The sequence below is a fragment of the Lissotriton helveticus genome, chromosome 2_1, assembly GCF_964261635.1.
Source record: "Lissotriton helveticus chromosome 2_1, aLisHel1.1, whole genome shotgun sequence".
Classification (NCBI taxonomy): Eukaryota; Metazoa; Chordata; class Amphibia; order Caudata; family Salamandridae; genus Lissotriton; species Lissotriton helveticus.
In genome coordinates, this window is record NC_136059.1 from 156,337,746 (window position 1) to 156,356,281 (window position 18,536).

At 45.8% G+C, this 18,536-nt stretch overlaps 1 protein-coding gene and 1 long non-coding RNA gene across 3 annotated transcripts in view; one reads left to right on the top strand and one right to left on the bottom strand.

Moving 5' to 3' along the window:
• LOC144817820 (phospholipid-transporting ATPase ID-like) overlaps positions 1-18,536 on the bottom strand; it is an 892,949-nt gene that overhangs the window by 176,175 nt on the left and 698,238 nt on the right. For both annotated transcript variants that reach the window (XM_078674658.1, XM_078674659.1), the window contains exons 7-9: positions 16,543-16,615; positions 16,145-16,215; positions 10,812-10,894 (exon numbers count right to left, since the gene is read on the bottom strand). In XM_078674658.1, coding sequence (XP_078530784.1) covers positions 10,812-10,894; positions 16,145-16,215; positions 16,543-16,615 — 227 coding nt within the window. The remainder of the gene's footprint in view (positions 1-10,811; positions 10,895-16,144; positions 16,216-16,542; positions 16,616-18,536) is intronic.
• The window catches only part of LOC144817821 (uncharacterized), a 573,792-nt gene that overhangs the window by 88,040 nt on the left and 467,216 nt on the right, over positions 1-18,536 (top strand). Inside the window, exon 2 of the long non-coding RNA XR_013606987.1 lies at positions 10,159-10,225. This is a non-coding gene — a long non-coding RNA (uncharacterized LOC144817821). The remainder of the gene's footprint in view (positions 1-10,158; positions 10,226-18,536) is intronic.

An 18,536-nucleotide genomic window follows, 5' to 3' on the forward strand; every position in this document is an offset into this window, starting at 1 on the left:
GCTTTAGCGTTGGAATACAAATTACGAATCAAAGATATAATTTTAGCAGAAATCCCAAAGTGCCCTAAAGTAATAAACAGTGTCTCCCAAACCACAAGGTCGAAAGCCTTTTCGGCATCTAATAATAAAACTAAAAAGGAGGAGCCTAGCTCGCGGCCGTGATGGTCGCCCTTTAGCTCGGCTCCCGCAGCCCTCCGTCCTGATTGCCTATCCTGTCTTCTATCCTGTCCGGGGACGACACATTTTTGGGGCATTGGAAACATAACGGCTTGTTTGTACTCACCATCCAACCCCGGGGTCTCGGTGTGCAGTGGCTCCGGAGTTGTGGCCTCTGAGAGAGCGGGGCCTCTGCGAGACTTGGACCGGGACCTGGCCGGTGGGATCCGACGGCTCTCGGCCCCGGCCGAGAGCGAGAACCAGTGTTGGGAGCCGATGTGCGAAGATCCCGGCGATCCTGACCCGGACCTGCCCGGGTGGCCGCACGGCCGACGTGGGTGAGAGGCCCGGGGACCTGAGTCTGTGAAGGGGTCTCTCCCCGCCGCTGCTTTGTCCGACGGCCCTGGTCCTCGGGGCCCGGACTCCGCTTGATTGGGGCACCGGTGCTGGTGCTGGCGGAGACCCGTCTTGGGCGGATATCCTTTTGGCATCGAGGCCGCCCTTGCTGGGACCCCCGGAGCTTGTAAAGTCCTACATTTGAGAACTGTTCTTTCCGGGGGTCTTGGTGAGCGGCGATTGGGCTGATTCACGAAATGGCGGCCGACCTTCTGAAACGAGAATCACCCTGTGGCGGCGGGCCCGTGTTGCCTATTGGTGTGGGGAGCGGATCTGGTGGACGTGAGCCGACGGTCAGAGATATCCTGGAAGCCCTGAGATCCCTACACGCCTCCCTGGCCCTGGGCGTCTCGGTGGGGACGCCACGATCTGCCGCCATTTTGGGTGGCCATTTCATCTTGTCGCCCTCTTGTTTCGAAGACTTCATTGCCTCGCCCCCCTCGATTGACTTGAGTGTCTCCGCCACTGATCGAAGATCGTGTAGTGTGTCGGTGACTTTGGGGCTCCCTGCCTTTCAAGATTCGGACCCCGGGGACTTGGATGCTGTACTCCGACCCTGTTCGACATTGTTGCCTGAAACTATTGATGGACTGCCTCCTGTGCCTGTTTCGATGACTTTGCCTGTGTCTATAATTGGGGCCACCTCGCCCGCTCCAGTGGCGCAACTGAACTCCTGTTTTTCATTGCTCGTGCTGCGATATTTGATGCATCGATACTTTCTGTTTGGACTATTGCTCCCTTGTGGATTTGTATACCCCCCAAGTAACTATGCTAGTCACCATCCCGCTCGATTATATGCTGATTTCGTATTTAGTATGTGGTTTTCCATTGCCATGTGGTGGGTGGGGTTTGTCGCTCGAAAGGGTTGGGGGTGACATGTACGACTTCCGTTTGATTCTTGGTATACGATTTCGTAGCATAATTGTTCTTAATCGTAGAAAGGTGGGAGGTCCCCTTCTCCTACTGTTTTGTGGCGCGTGATGGGGTGTCGTCCTGGTCTGTTTTTGACTGTGCTTGTCTGGTTGGGCGGAGGGCTGCGGCCGCCCGTTCGGATTATTATGGTTCTTCTGCTCCTCCCTCCTGTCTTCTTTGCTCCGCTTTTCTTGCCTTTTTGTCGCTTTCTTCTTTCTTACTTCTCGCTATATTTCGGGTTCTGGTTTAGGGCGACAGGCACGCTGTTTGAAGGGTGGGCCATAGCCTTCTACAGGGGTGCAGGGTGGGACGGGTGGGTTGGGCTCTATTTTTTGTTTGTTTTCTGGTTCTATGGCCCTTTTGTATCTCTTTTTCGTGAGACCGCGTCTGTCCCGACCTCCTATGGTGTGTTTCGGGTGGGGGGTGTGGCGTTGTTAATCCTCCTGCTCTGTTTCAGCTGTCTCTCTCCCCGATCGCCATACCCCCACTTGGGCCGCTACTCCTTTTGTCTCCTGTCTTCCCGCCACGGGGGGCCTGTGTCGGCGTGTCTTCTTCCTTTCGTTTTTCATATTTTCTTATTTTCCTTTTTTCGTTTTATTTTGTCTTCCCTCCATTTTCCTTTCCCTTCCTTTTCCCCTTCCCCACTTCGTCCCCCCCCTTTGTGTTTCCTTCCTGTGTCCCAGAGGTTATTATGACGGGCTGGTTTTGATGCATTGTTTTTCCGATCCCTCTGTTCTGGCTTGGTAGTGTCTTGGGTGGCGGGCATGTTACGAGGATAATGCTCAGGGGCTGATTGTGTCTCACGTATCCTGATTTTCTTGACTGCATTGTGTTGTCAGCAACACAATGGTACAGCACCCCACACAGTATATCTTTTACAATAACATTGAATGCATTCTTTGAAGAAACATTTCAGTAGGACTGGAGGTTCTTTTTTTCTTTGCTTTTATTAACAATTTTCCAATTTAAAAAGAAGAAACGTAGCCTACGTTTCTTCTTTTTAAATTGGAAAATTGTTAATAAAAGCAAAGAAAAAAAGAACCTCCAGTCCTACTGAAATGTTTCTTCAAAGAATGCATTCAATGTTATTGTAAAAGATATACTGTGTGGGGTGCTGTACCATTGTGTTGCTTTGAATTTTTGGGAGTCTAGGGGTATATGACTTCAGGTTAATAGCACCCACAACAAATTTACTGAACCACACTATATAGGATAAATGTGCAGAGCGTTTGGCCTGATACCCCTGCTTGGTGTTTTGCATTGTGTTGTTCCCCTGATACTTTGCCCCCATGCCCCCTTATTAATGTTGAGGTTGGTTTGCGATATCGGATGCCTCCGTATTGAAAGTGAGCCTGTCATATGTCTTCTCCCCATATTATAAAATTAAGCCTTATTTACTCCTGTGTTTTAGCCCTTTGGTTTCTGTATCTCTTTTCCCCTTCTGTGATTGTACGGCCTCTGCTTTGTATTGATTGATTATGTAATATTTGCCTGGTGACTCCTGATTATTTTGCACATTGCGGCCGGCCGGCTTGGTTGTAGGCCTCGACTTGTCTCACCTTTTGATGTCAATAAAGGTTTTAAAAAAATAAATAAATAAATAAAAAACTAAAGCAGAAATCCCTTGTGTCTCAAAATAATCCAAAGCCTCGATAAGATAATGAGTGTTAGTTGCTAACTGTCTGCCCGCGATAAAACCATTCTGATCTGGATGAATCAATTCTGCCGTACATTGATTGAAACGCAATGATAGAAGTTTCGTTACTATTTTGTAATCCAAATTTAATAATGTTATCGGACGATAAGAATTTGGGTCTTTGCTGTCCTTCACCTTTTTCAAGAAACTCACTACATTGCCTTGTCTGAAGGAATCTGGTATTGTACCTCCCTCTAACATGGAGTTTATTAATGAGTGAAAAAAATCAGCAAATGCACAAAAAAGACCTTAAAGAATTCCGATGGAAACCCATCTGGGCCACAGGCCTTACCATTAGGAAGATCTTTTATAACTCTCTCTAGTTCCTCCATAGAAAATAATCTAGCCATAGTTTGTTGTTCTGTTTCTGAAAGCGCAGGTAGTTCATAATTATGTAAAAAGGTTTCTAGCAAAAAGGAATCTACACTCTGATGCTGACCATAGATGGATTCATAGTGCTTAAGCATTATATCCTATATTTTAACCGGATCATCTGTCTCTAAATCAGTGAGAGGACATTTTAAAGTTTTAATTAGGTTAGCGGCAGCATGTTCCCTAGCCTGCCAGGCCAGAAATCTGCCCGTGAAGTTGCTTTCATCAAATATATTTTGATATTGTTGCCAAAAGACAGCTTCACTCTGAGTATAGTAATTAGCACTAAGGTCCCATTTGGCCTGATCTAGCTGATGTTGACAAGTAACTTGATGGTGGCTCAGAGGACAGGCTGGCCACTATCTTCTGTAGTGAGATGAGAAGTACTCTACTTTAACAATGAAAGTGGTAGTGATCAGAAAAGTGTGCAGACCAAGTCCCTGCCAAACACGTATGCCCTGCCCTGGGATTTATCGGATCCTGATGGTCTTTTACACTATCTGTCAAGGAGACCTCCACTTTGTGGGACTGTACAGTGTGATGTTTGTAAGCACACACATAGTTTGGTTAGACCTCCAGGCTTAGCAAAACTGTGCAGTGTGAGGTGTAGGGATGCTTTTTCGTGGAGCAACATCTACCCCAAGAATTACACTCTCAGGTTCATGTATCTGACACATGTTTCGCTCCAGTAGCCTGTTCATCCTCTCCGTCGCACACTCTGAAGTGTTCAGTGGCTGCATGACTTCCTTCGGCCTTAGTGGTGTCCTCCTTGGTATAGCTATGGTGGGCTAGACCGGTCTTGTGTATTGTGCACTTTTTCAGGTTTTGATCCACCTTCTACCTGTCAGGCTAGGCAGCTAAAACAAATTTTAACAGGCAATATGATCAGGCTATTCTGCGTTTTGTTTCTGTATGAGTGTCTGTGCATTTTGCTGTCCTGCATTATGTCCGGCGGAGCGGGGGGAAAAGAAAAGAACCTAACTTACCTGCTAGACGCCGCCGCCACTGCCAGGCATCCAGACACGCCGCCACCGCCAAGAGTCACTTTGCAGCAGACTACACGCGCCGCCGCTCCGGGACCACAATTCCCGGCAGCCTACGCGGCGGTGCGCCTTGTGACACCGCGAGGGCGCCAGGGAGGCGCACATAAGCGCCACAGGAACCCGCTTCGCGGGACGCCCGGGGCTAAGCCCGGGCAAAGGGCGGGCCCTCTACGGCCCTCATCGGCAGGAGGAGGCAGGGGCAGGGCCAGAAACGCTGCAGGAATCATCACCGCAAGTAAGACTTTTGGTTCTAAGACTCTCCTATTAGCTATCAAAATTGTATAAAAAGTGAGTTTGAGTGTATATTGCAAAGATGTCTACGAAATCGAAGGAAGCCCCGCAAAACACTCTTGACAATTACCTTGTCCAAACCGTGAAAAAAATTAACACGCAGAGGAGAAATTCTTTGGGGTTGAGCCAATCCCCAGACCTACGTTGTCTGTCCCCCACTGCATCTATTCTGATTGATGACACTATTTTGCAGGAAGCTCATCAGGAGGGCATAACTAGTGGCCCTATTTCCCAAGGATTAAGCGGCACACCTGTCAACGTAGTCCCGGCCTCTGAGGTTTCCAACGTAGAGGCTGAGAGTGACATTGACATTGACTCCGATCAGGAGAAACATACTCGAGTTTCATCTGACGAACAGACACCCAAAGGTCGTGCCACAAGGCCAAGACGATTATGCACTAAAAACCCACCCAAGCAGGGTGGTCCACGTCCGGGAACAAGAAGGAAGAGGGCTATTACCCCAAAGTCAAAGCAAGTAAACACTGTGGAAGATAAACATAATCATACTTTTGAGGACGCTTTTTTTGAAAGGATTGCTGACTTTCTTGAGTTAAAAATTAATGCCATTGTTAAACCTTTAACATCAAAAATTGACAAACTGCAAGCGGAGATTAAGAGATTGGGTGGACTCCACACTACGGTTGCAGGCGGGGTAGAAAACATAACTACGTTAGTCACAAACTTGAGCAATAATACAGGGGGAAATGTGGTCAGAGAGGTTGTAAGCGATGGCGCAGGGAACCAGTCGCCTGATGAGAACTTACCGCCCCAACCATCAACATCATCGACCACTATCAGCGAGGGCCCTCTGTTAGTTAACATCCCAACAGATAGTACCCCCTCTGTTAGCTTCCCCCCAGTAATTGCTCTCTCAACGGACCCCCTACAATTTTTAGTTGAGGCCACACCAGTGGTCCTAGTGTTAGCGAATGTCCCTCCTTTGGAAGGGGGAACAGTGGAAAGCCCTACCTCTCTCACGAGCCAGGCTCTGCACTGGTTAACCAGTAACATGCGGTTAGCTCCAGGGGGAAAGTACCATCTGGCAAGCGTAATTAAGTCAGCAACTAGGGTCCCCTGGTTGGGAAACCGGCCGAAAAAGTTTAAAGGGGACTGTGTGGCAGTGAGCCTCTCAAATCAAGACGTCCTTCCTAATATACTTGCTAACCTATTCCCTCCTCAACGCAGACAGGGTACTGTTGTTCCCCTAACCCTAAAGTTCTTTTACGGTGAACAGCAGAACGTCACCCATCCAAGGACTCCCGCACCAGGGTGGGAAAGAATTTGGGACTCAAATCTCAGATGGGGGCAGGACATAAGGCATAATGCAGTAGCCCATCATTCCCTCTTACCACAGCACAATCCTTTAGTAGAACCTCTTCAATTGTTTAATCGCTATGCCCCATTATCCTTCATGGATCAAAACGATTGACTCTCTCCCAGACAAGATACTAACGGTGAGGGTCCTTCGCTTGTTCTTAGATCATTAGATCCAAAACTTACAGGCATTAGGGTCTGCAGAATTATGAGCTGGAATGTCGCTGGCATCAGAGCCAAATTCAACGATAAGAACTGGTTGGAGATAATTAGATCTAATGACATTCTTGCTTTCCAAGAAACTTGGGAAACGTCAGACAGACTTGTTCTGGACGGCTTTTCCCATTTCTTTGTACCGGCAGTACCTAGTAAATCAGGAAGGGCAAAGGGGGGCTTGGCTATATACATTTCCCTAGATATTCAAGGAAAGCCAAGACAGATTAAAACTAATTCAATAAATATCTTAGCGGTTGAACTAACTACACCAAACTCACAGCCTATATTATTCGTTAATTTTTATAATTCCCCCGTCAGTCAAATCTTGAATGAGCATTTGGTAACTTTACAGGAATTCCTGTCTACCCACAGCGAGAACAGTGTTCATGGGTTTGAGGTGATCCTTTTGGGTGACTACAACATTCACCCATGCAATATGGATTGCCGTGTGGAACACGAGGATTTTTCCCCCTACTCCTCTACTCCGCATTTTGAACACTCACCACGTGGAGAGGCTTTGGAATCACTCCTAGCAATTTTTAATCTTTATGAATCACATAGTAGTCATATAGGCTCGAGGTTACCAACATACGTGGGTAACAACACAGGCACAATTGTGGATAATATTTTTTTATCGTCCAGTATTTTGCCTGAAGTGCTCAATTATAAGGTAGAAACTTCAGCTTTTAGCGACCACAACCCTGTAATTTTAGAGATCGTATCACAGGGAGTTTTGGGAAAGAGAGTGATTGAAGCTTTATGTGTGACAGATTTAGTCCTGAGAGACCAGAACCGCAGACTGAAATGGGACCAAGTAACCCCAATTACCTTTCTACAGGATACCCTGGCTAAAGTTGAGGGGGAGGTCGCAATCTGCTTGGATAATAATAACTCTGTAACTACCATGATAGAGGCGTTCAATGTTATCTGCCGTCAGGTCAACTTAGACCTGACCGTAAAGAAAAAGCCTTATACACATAGGGGCCCCAAATGGTTTGATTCAAATTGTTCCAAGGCTCACTCAATCCTCCTGAAAGCCTTAAAAAATAAACCAAGAGATAAAGAACTGATAGCATCACTGAGGAAACAATACAGTTATGCTATCAGGACGAGGAAATCCGAGATTAAAAAGGAGGCCTGGAATGACTTATTGTCGCCTGATATACAGAGAGATAGTGCTAGATTTTGGGCGATAATAAACCATCCATATTTTGTGGGACTAGAGAAGCAGAGAGCAGACTGCACCATACCTGATGAACAGTGGGTCACACATTTCAGTAACATTTATAGCTGCCCTGATATCACCCCAGGCTGTGGAATGCAATTCACACAAGCAGTAACCACCATCTCTCCTTTTAGCATAGAGGAGGTGAAAAAAGCGATTAATGACACACTCTCTAAAAAGGCACCGGGGCCCGATGGGGTTCCCGCTGATTTCTTTAAGAGTGCCCCTGAACTAAGCGCCAAAATTCTCACAAGGGATTTTATTTTTCCTACTAGCTGGGCTAAGTCCACCATAATACCGATTTTTAAAAAAGGACAGAGAACAGACCCGGCCTGCTATAGGCCAATCTCTCTCATTGATTCCAGTGTTAAAATCCTGGGGAGAGTCCTTTTAGGAAGACTGACTCAGCTTTTAGAAGGGAAGGGTGCCCTATCAAATGCACAATATGGTTTTAGAGCCAAAAGAGGAACTTTAGATCAGTGTCTAAATTTAGAACTGATCATAAATAAATACGCAATTGCCAAGGGGGGCTCTCTGTACATGGCCTTCATGGACCTTTCCTCAGCTTTTGACCTGGTTAACAGGGCTAAGCTGTGGGGGGTCCTTTTGACCATGGGCATTGATGCTCCTTTGGTTGGGTATCTGGCCGAGTTACATAGAGATCTTAAGACCTCGGTCAGAGTGACCAGGGAAGGAAGATGTACTTGCCACTTTAAGTCAGAGAGGGGGGGTCAGGCAAGGGTGTATCCTTGCCCCCCTTCTCTTCACTCTTTATATAAACGATCTTGAGGCAGTCCTGGCAGCCTCCCACACCGACATCCCGCGTGCAGGTGAGACAAAGATACCTGTCCTCCTGTACGCGGATGATGCTGTCCTCTTGGCACGCTCTGGAGTGGTACTAAACAAACTCCTTTTATCCTTTGGGGATTTCATGTCCTCTTTGGACATGAAAACCAATGCAGAAAAATCTCATGTAATGATTGCAGGAGCCGCAGGCAGGAAAAGAAAGTCGAAAACATTTTTTTTTGCTGGGAAAGAGGTTAGGAGAGTTCCATCTTTTCCTTATTTAGGAGTGACCTTTGATGAAAAGGGCACGTGGGGCCCCCAGCACTCCGTTAAAAGCAACGCTGTGGCAAGAGCGGCCGCTGGGTTGCTTGGTTTTGCTAAAAAACTCGGAGCCCGCCCCATGGAAAGCATTATAAAGGTCTACAAAGCTAAATGTTTGTCGGTTGCCCAATACGGCTCTGTTATTTGGGGGTGCACTAATCATGATAAAATCCAGAAAGTAGAAAATAAATTTCTGAGAACCCTGCTTTCTGTCCCTCAATCGACTTCCACCTATATAATACACACAGAGCTGGGACTGGGCTATATTACCGACATTTTAAAACTAGCCCCAGTTATTGGATGGCTGAAAATTTGGCTCAACCAGGAGCTCACATTAAATCATATTATCTTAAAAGATTGTTTAGCCCTGGATAGAGCACATAACATTCCGTGGCTAAAATACTTTCAGACGCAATTAACTTTAGCTGGCCGACCTGAACTTTTTTCTTCTCCACATTTGATAAACCAGGAAGATATAAAAACAGTTAAAAATATCCTGACAAATTTCTATGTTTTGGAGAGGGAAGCTACAGAGTTAAATAAATCTACGGTTAGGAAACATTGCACGTTAACATCTGTCCCAGGTATGGAACCATATCTTTTTTTGGTAACTAAACCATACCACCGTTTCCTTCTAACGAGATTTCGTCTGGACCTGATTCCCTTCATTCTGGGTAATTTTAAAACATGGATTAGACCTGAAAACGCCAAACCATGTGATTGTGATCACTTTTCTACCCAGGATACGACTCATTTTATCTTGTTCTGCGGCCATTATACTGAGAATAGAAAAAAATACTTGCTTCCTATATTGTGCAATCTGGGTTTTACGCAGGTAAAACCAGCTATGATGTTCCTGCAACTCCTTCCCAATTTAAAAGTAACATTTCATGTTGCTAGTTTTTTGGTTGCAGGCGCACGCATAAATAAGCATCGTTCTAGAACCAGGCACCTTGTTCCAGATTAATGATTACTCTTTTATAGCTCACTGATTTTAATACTTTTAACATTTATGCATAACTTATTTTGTACATTGCGAGTTTAGGGTTTTTTAACAAAATATTGACCTGTATTATTATGTGTTCTGATGAAATGTTGTCATGTATTAATGCTCGTTCTTTTATGATTTTTAATAATCGAATAAAGATAATTGACTGACTGACTGACTGTCCTGCATTATTTAAAAGATACAAAGTGAAAATTAAGATTAATCACTTAAAATATTTAAAACGTTACACACTAATTGGATTACACTGTCCCTTCCTGCTCCAACAATTAGTTATAGCACTACCTTCTGGATTACAATAAAAATATTAGTTTGCATCACTAAATACAGTTTCATAAGTTTCTTGAGGAATTTGTTTTTGTTACTCTAACAGTATTTTGCAATTGTACAAAATTGCATTGTATTGTAACTGCATTTTTTACAGTGCTTACTACCCGTGATGAGGCATGCAGCGCTTTATGCCAAGCAACATGGTGTTCCGGAAACCCAAGGTTAGTCGTTCTTTAAAGTGTTTTTATTGAAATTAGTCTTGTAACCATTCCATAAATTTGCTCCACTTTCTTTGTGTTAGTTTAGATTAATAGGAGTTAGGTGTGACCATCAGCGAGAGGGATGTCAGTTTATGCTGATGGCTCCTGGGATACATAGATGGGACGGAGGAGATTAGGTAAAAATGTACTTGAAAGCTACCAGGCATGCGTTTGAGTGAAAACAGCCACCATTTCAAGGGATCATCAAGCTGGGTGCCCAAGAGCTGGGATAGGGACCTTTTGTGGGGCCGTAGGTCGACTACACACACTACACTTTTGGATGGTGTTGGGACGGTGAATCTTAGAAAGAGAAGAAAGAGTACAGAAAATGCAGAAAAGGAACTTAAACAGAAGAAACAAACTAGATATTGACTAAGCCATCTTAAAATGAGGCTCAAATTAAAAAATAAACAATTCGTTAAAACTTGTTAATTGACATTTAATTGTGTTGATAACTTCTGTCAGACATGAAGGGTGGGGATGTGACAGAGTCAAAGTATTATCTGCCAATCAAATTATCTGGTTTTTTTCTGGAGTGAATACTCACCATTGAAATCCGACATTTTACGAAGGTCTTCGCCCATGTCCCCTGTGATGGTCAGCGACTGTTTCACTTTCAAGTTTGTTTCCCTATGTGAGAATATAAAAAACAAATATTAAATAGTTCAAATAGTTCAGAGGAAGGCAGATTTGCAGAGACCAAGGGATTTATTTATGAGAGCCCTGCATCACTTTTGTACCACGTAAAGTGGTGCATGCATGACGCAGGGCTCTCCTAAAGATTTATGAAGCCAGTCTAAACCACCCAGCATGGCTTTGAATGTTCTTATAGATATGGAGTAAGGCAGTGCAGCCCAAATTGCTGCGTCTCCTTACTTTGTGCCCAGGAGGCGTTCCATGGGCGTTGCGGTGGGTTTTCCCAAGCAGCACCCATGGAATTCGATGCTGCTCCAGATTTACAAAGTGATTTAGACCTGGGGATGTGTCAAATCCGTACACCTTCCGAGGTGAGGAGAAACCAGGAGATATATGTAAATGTTTTCCTCTGTCTATGTGTGCTACATTATGCAGCACACTTGGAAAGAGGCAAATGCCTCTCAGGATTGTTCTTATACAGGAAGGTGCCCCTTCCTGCACAAAACCAATCCTGCCTGCAACAGAGGCACCCTTGCACCAGGGTGCAAGTGTGCCTATGTTGGTGCTAGGCTGCTTAAAAGGTGCCAGCACACGGCGTAGGGACAGGAATGCACTGTATGGCTTAAATACAGTGCATTCCTGCCCTTTCACTTTCGCATGGGGCAGCGCAGCCAGATGCCTAGCTCTGCTGGCCAATGCCAAAATCCCATAAATGAGGCCCCAAGTTGCTAGTCTGTAAAAATATTCACAACATGATAACGACCACCTAACAACCTGCGGACAAAACAACCACTGCATGATTCAAAACTAGAGAAGATGCAGCTGGCACAAAGGGGTACTTTCCCTCTTAAATGAGAAAATACACATGTATCAATACTAGCTCCATGTCTCTGTGGTATGTAAGGAAAAGAAGCACTTACCGCTCAGCTGAGGCTACTATGTTGGATAACAGATTAACTGTGGAGTCTTATGCTTACTGTGCAATAGGGGCCATGTTCATGGCTTAGTGAAATGGCGTTGTGCCATCAGTTTGCACCGAGCGCTAAGATGTGTGGATAAATGTGCTATTCTCAAAGAATGGGGTGCTTTAGAGCATGAGCTGACCTTTCCTCAGTTCCCCTACTTCCTTGCGTGAGAGCAGGACAGGCAGAGAGTGAGGGAGTCAAATGTCAGCCAGTGGGACCTACCCATACTGTGGCTGTAGGAGACGCAGGTCATCACAGTACTAGAAAAGGAGCAGAGGGCGCGGGAGTCAAGCGTCAGCCAGTGGGATCTACCCATACTGTGGCTGTAGGAGACGCAGGTCATCACAGTACTAGAAAGGAGCAGAGGGCGTGGGAGTCAAGCGTCAGCCAGTGGGATCTACCCATACTGTGGCTGTAGGAGACGCAGGTCATCACAGTACTAGAAAAGGAGCAGAGGGTGTGGGAGTCAAGCGCCAGCCAGTGGGACCTACCCATACTGTGGCTGTAGGAGACGCAGGTCATCACAGTACTAGAAAAGGAGCAGAGGGCGCGGGAGTCAAGCGTCAGCCAGTGGGATCTACCCATACTGTGGCTGTAGGAGACGCAGGTCATCACAGTACTAGAAAAGGAGCAGAGGGTGTGGGAGTCAAGCGTCAGCCAGTGGGATCTACCCATACTGTGGCTGTAGGAGACACAGGTCATCACAGTACTAGAAAGGAGCAGAGGGCGTGGGAGTCAAGCGTCAGCCAGTGGGATCTACCCATACTGTGGCTGTAGGAGACGCAGGTCATCACAGTACTAGAAAAGGAGCAGAGGGTGTGGGAGTCAAGCGCCAGCCAGTGGGACCTACCCATACTGTGGCTGTAGGAGACGCAGGTCATCACAGTACTAGAAAAGGAGCAGAGGGCGCGGGAGTCAAGCGTCAGCCAGTGGGATCTACCCATACTGTGGCTGTAGGAGACGCAGGTCATCACAGTACTAGAAAAGGAGCAGAGGGTGTGGGAGTCAAGCGTCAGCCAGTGGGATCTACCCATACTGTGGCTGTAGGAGACACAGGTCATCACAGTACTAGAAAGGAGCAGAGGGCGTGGGAGTCAAGCGTCAGCCAGTGGGATCTACCCATACTGTGGCTGTAGGAGACGCAGGTCATCACAGTACTAGAAAAGGAGCAGAGGGTGTGGGAGTCAAGCGCCAGCCAGTGGGACCTACCCATACTGTGGCTGTAGGAGACGCAGGTCATCACAGTACTAGAAAAGGAGCAGAGGGCGTGGGAGTCAAGCGTCAGCCAGTGGGATCTACCCATACTGTGGCTGTAGGTGACGCAGGTCATCACAGTACTAGAAAAGGAGCAGAGGGCGTGGGAGTCAAGCGCCAGCCAGTGGGACCTACCCATACTGTGGCTGTAGGAGACGCAGGTCATCACAGTACTAGAAAAGGAGCAGAGGGCGTGGGAGTCAAGCGCCAGCCAGTGGGACCTACCCATACTGTGGCTGTAGGAGACGCAGGTCATCACAGTACTAGAAAAGGAGCAGAGGGTTTGGGAGTCAAGCGTCAGCCAGTGGGATCTACCCATACTGTGGCTGTAGGAGACACAGGTCATCACAGTACTAGAAAGGAGCAGAGGGCGTGGGAGTCAAGCGTCAGCCAGTGGGATCTACCCATACTGTGGCTGTAGGAGACGCAGGTCATCACAGTACTAGAAAAGGAGCAGAGGGTGTGGGAGTGGAGCAGAGGGTGTGGGAGTCAAGCGCCAGCCAGTGGGACCTACCCATACTGTGGCTGTAGGAGACGCAGGTCATCACAGTACTAGAAAAGGAGCAGAGGGCGCGGGAGTCAAGCGTCAGCCAGTGGGACCTACCCATATTGTGGCTGTAGGAGACGCAGGTCATCACAGTACTAGAAAGGAGCAGAGGGCGTGGGAGTCAAGCGTCAGCCAGTGGGATCTACCCATACTGTGGCTGTAGGAGACGCAGGTCATCACAGTACTAGAAAAGGAGCAGAGGGTGTGGGAGTCAAGCGCCAGCCAGTGGGACCTACCCATACTGTGGCTGTAGGAGACGCAGGTCATCACAGTACTAGAAAAGGAGCAGAGGGCGTGGGAGTCAAGCGTCAGCCAGTGGGACCTACCCATACTGTGGCTGTAGGAGACACAGGCCATCACAGAACTAGAAAAGGAGCAGAGGGCGTGGGAGTCAAGCGTCAGCCAGTGGGATCTACCCATACTGTGGCTGTAGGAGAGGCAGGTCATCACAGTACTAGAAAAAGTTTACAGTTGCTTCTAGGTTGAGACAGAGTCCACGAGGATGGTGACAAACCACAGGCAGTGGGTGCCAGGAACCCAAACTGCCATTATGAGCTGGTGAAGGCAACCACACACTCACCTCTACCACTCTTCATCACTGTTGAGGAGCGCATGGGTGGAGCTCTGTCAGACAGGCAAGAGGTCATTGCTCAAAGGAGGTTACTGATGTGCATGTTCAACTTCTGAAGGCCTGAGGCGGGCCGATAGTCGATTTTGTGGATTATCCTCTTTTGGACTGGCTCATTGGTGTATACTTTGGTGACTATTGATGTTATTTTTAAAGGAATAACAAACATGAGTAGAGTGTAGGTAGCTTGTGATCAGGGCGTTGAAGGCACCTCCGAGCACTGAGGCTTTCAGCCATTTTGCGAACAGATTAGGTTGTGATCTCAGAGTTGAGTTGCAAGTTTTCCAGAGTTTCAGTCCTTAGACTCCTGTTGTTCTCCATCGGTGCATCTCTTGAATATCAAAGACAGAAGATCGTTGTATAAAAATATCGAGGACAAAATATCGCAATGGAAATATCAAAAGGTACGCAAGTATAATTTTTTTTATACTTAACTCCACATATATACACCCTGGCAATATATATTGTCAAGGTACTTAGATGTGGAATAGTGACTCTATACACCCTCTTTATGCACTTACCCTTAAATATTTTGGTCTTTGATATTTTGTCCCTGATATTCTTACATGACAATACTTCTGTGTTCGATATTCATTAGGAAAATCTTCTCCATTGATGCTTCAACCCTTTAATTTTCTTTGGGATGATCATAGCTGAGTTATTTGAGCTGAAAGCACTGATTGGAACATAATGGGTGGCAGGTTTTGGAAAAGGCTAGGGCATCTGATCAGCACAGGATTTTGAGTTTGACGCGGACCTGTTCTGGAGACCTTTCAGCGCTGGTTGATAGTTTCCAATATTCTGGTCACCTAGTTTTAGGCCACTGACGCCTGTTCAGATCATTTTGGGTAGGCTGGTGTAAATAATGATGCTCTAGTCAACCGAACAAAGTCAAACAAGTGCTCTGGTTTAGTCGGCATGCAAAAGAGGTGAGACTTTTCTTTGCAGTGATAGCTGAAATTAAGTTTTCTTGACCAAAAGATTATGCCTATTTTTTGCTTTGGGCCTGGAATAGGGCCCAAAGTTTGGTTGCATATGACGACAAGAGTTCTGTCCTTCTTACCACCAACTGACAACATTTCTGCTTGAACACTATTCGCTCACAGAAGTTTTTATTCATCCAGAAATATATGCTATTGTGGCAGTCAGTAATGTTGTTCGTTCCCATGACCTTTCTGCAGTCATAGAGAGATCTGCATGGCAACAATGTTGTACATCTGGAATTTGAGAGTGTGTTACTCGATTACCCGCGTAGGCTTCGAACAGCAGCTGAGAAACTGATGAGCTCTGTGGAGCATGGCAAGTCACTTTTCATGTGGTCGATTCTGTGGCTCCAGTCCTTTTTTTCAGCTGGGGCCCATGAAAAAGAAGGTTATATGTATCGATGAATTATATAACAACGACTCTGAGGAGATCTTTGCTATCACCAAGTAATGCATGACTTTGCACCAAGGTGGTTTGTGCGTGTATTAATGAATGTGCTACGGAGATGTCTCTGACTAACTACCATACTCAGGGTCAGGTTTATCTTACACACATTCCTGTGATACAAGCCCTGTTGTTTTACTTGAATAAAGTATATATAACTTTACCAACCTGATTTCTAATCTCCAAAATGTACTCGTAAGAGGTTTAGTTCAAAATCTCCAACATTTTGGAGACTTACTATGATCCACTACATACATAAATGTACACAAACCATGCAGTTCAACAATTATTGCTCCTGCACCTCAGTTGAGGACTATCCGCAGGAATAAGATTCTATGAATCAGCAGCTGACATCTGCAAACACAATTTATCTTAAAAGATTACGTGAACTGGGCCAGTAGTTACCAAGCAGCATAACTTACCCATCGAGTTCGGCAGTTTCTATGTATACCAGGCTGTGGGGCTCGCTGCTGGACAGCAACAAGAGGTCTGCCTACACAACAGGGAACAAAAAAGTGGAAATAGTCAATTAAAAATGCTGCTCTGAAATCAGATAAAGGAATCAGAACGAAGCATGTCATGTACTGGAAACCAGAGTTGAGAGTAGAATATTGAGTTTTTAAGCTGCAGTTTAACTTTTTCACACCGAAACAGTAGTGCACCGACAACGCAAAATGTTAAGTAAATCCAGGCCACTGTGTGCACATGGTGTACAGATAAGAATTCGTGAGCAAATCATTCAAACATTTTACAGAACATTTTTTCTTCTGTGTGTTGATAAAATATTTGTTGGGGGAAAACAGAATCACAACTCACTTACTGTCACAAAATTGTTGTTTTCAAGCTTGATGATGTCACCAACCTGAATGTTCATCCATTTTTCATTGGTGAATCTGTTGGACAAATATTCTAAGTTTAATTTTTAGTCACCATTTCCGTTGATACTGTACAATGGATGAATTTTACAACAGTGTAGAACACATTTGCTTTTGTGCTTGGCACTTTTACTTTTCTTTTGTACCAACATTTGCACCAAACAATGTGTACAAAATACTTAAAGCACTCATAAACAGTGTGAATAGCACTTGGTGTTATACTTGGTTCAGTGATAAAAATGTCACCACATAGTTGTCCGTTGCTGGTGCACTTAAAACCAGTACGAGTGTGTAGTAATAAATGTGACAAATTTGCTCAACATGAATTTAGAAAAAGCAGAATCATCTATTTGACACATTTGTGCTATAATCCTCATAAAATGCATTAGATGAAATATCCATGCACATAATTGCAATCAATTCAATACTAGCTAATTAATAGAAATGTGTATGTGACATACATGACAAGCGATCAAAGAAACTAACATTTTCATGACACAAGGAAACGTACATACGATGCCGTGGAGTGATTGTAGCAATCATAAAGGGCAATAATTGCTAGTATAGACATTCTGCTCCAATATTTGTCTTTTTTGTATCTCCCTTTTTAGGTCTCGCCTGGCGTTGCAGCGCGCATGCGCTGATCGCTCTGTGAGGCATATTGCCTTGTATTGTGATGTTGAAACAACCCCGGGTCTAATGGATCCTTCCCAACAGTAGCCGGGGATTCTATTCCACCATACCTGTCAGAGGGGGCGAATCTAGAAGAGCCTTTTGAGCTTAGCGAGGTCTCATCCGCCATAGCTGGGTTAGCCGTAGGAAAGGCGGCGGGTCCTGACGGCCTTCCTGGCGATTTACTCTTGCGCAAAGCTAAAGTGTGGGCTGACTTCATCCTCCCCGTGATGAACCTGATAGCTAGAGGCCACCCTGTCCCGGATTCCTGGAAAGGGGCAGAGGTGGTCACGATATATAAAAAGGGTAGCAGGGAGGATCCTGCCAACTACAGGCCGAATAGCTTAATCGACGTAATACAAAAAGTGGTTGGCAGGGTCCTCCTAACGAGAATAAGGTCGTGGATGGATGAAGCCAACGTCCTCTCGCACTTCCAGGCGGGATTTAGGAGAAAAGTAGGGACGATAGACCAAGTGTTCAGATTCTGCACCCTACACTGGAAAAAGGTAATCATTGGGAAGGGCAGCTTATATCTGGCATTTATTGATCTCAAGACCGCATTCGATCTGGTCCCCCGGGCAAAGTTATGGCAAGTCTTGCATGACCTGGGGATTCCTCCCATGATCCTTGATTTCACTAAGTGTCTCCATGAGGGGCACTATGCGAGAATCAGGTGGGGCAATCAAGGCCAGTTAACGGGAAGGGTGGCAGTAAATAGGGGGGTGCGCCAGGGTTGTGTTTTGGCTCCAACCTTGTTCTCTCTCTTTGTAAATGGGGTGGTAGACCATTCGAGAGAGGTTCCATCTGATGCCCCAACCCTGGCAGGGGAGAAAACCCCCACCCTCCTATTCGCAGACGATACGCTACTGGTCTCAAAAACACTGTCCGGCCTACAGAAACTATTAGATAGGTTTAGCCACTTCTGCAATTTACAGGGCCTAACGATCAACACTGATAAAACAAAATTGATGACAATCTCCCCTTCTAAACGCTTCAAGAACAGTATCAACCTGAATGGTACCCCCTTGGAAACTGTGGACTATTTGAGGATCAGGTTGAATAACCAAATGAAGTGGAATACCCATTGTAGGAAGGTGGATATCTGACTATGGTTACCCCCAAACTTTTTGCCTGGTGTTTAGCTGGTTTTTGACTTTAGTTGGCCTGGGATCCTGCTATCCAGGGCCCCAGGCTAATTGCTCTCTCCTTAAAATGGACTCCATGTACCTTAGGTACATACACAATTGGAATTGGCACACCTTATTGG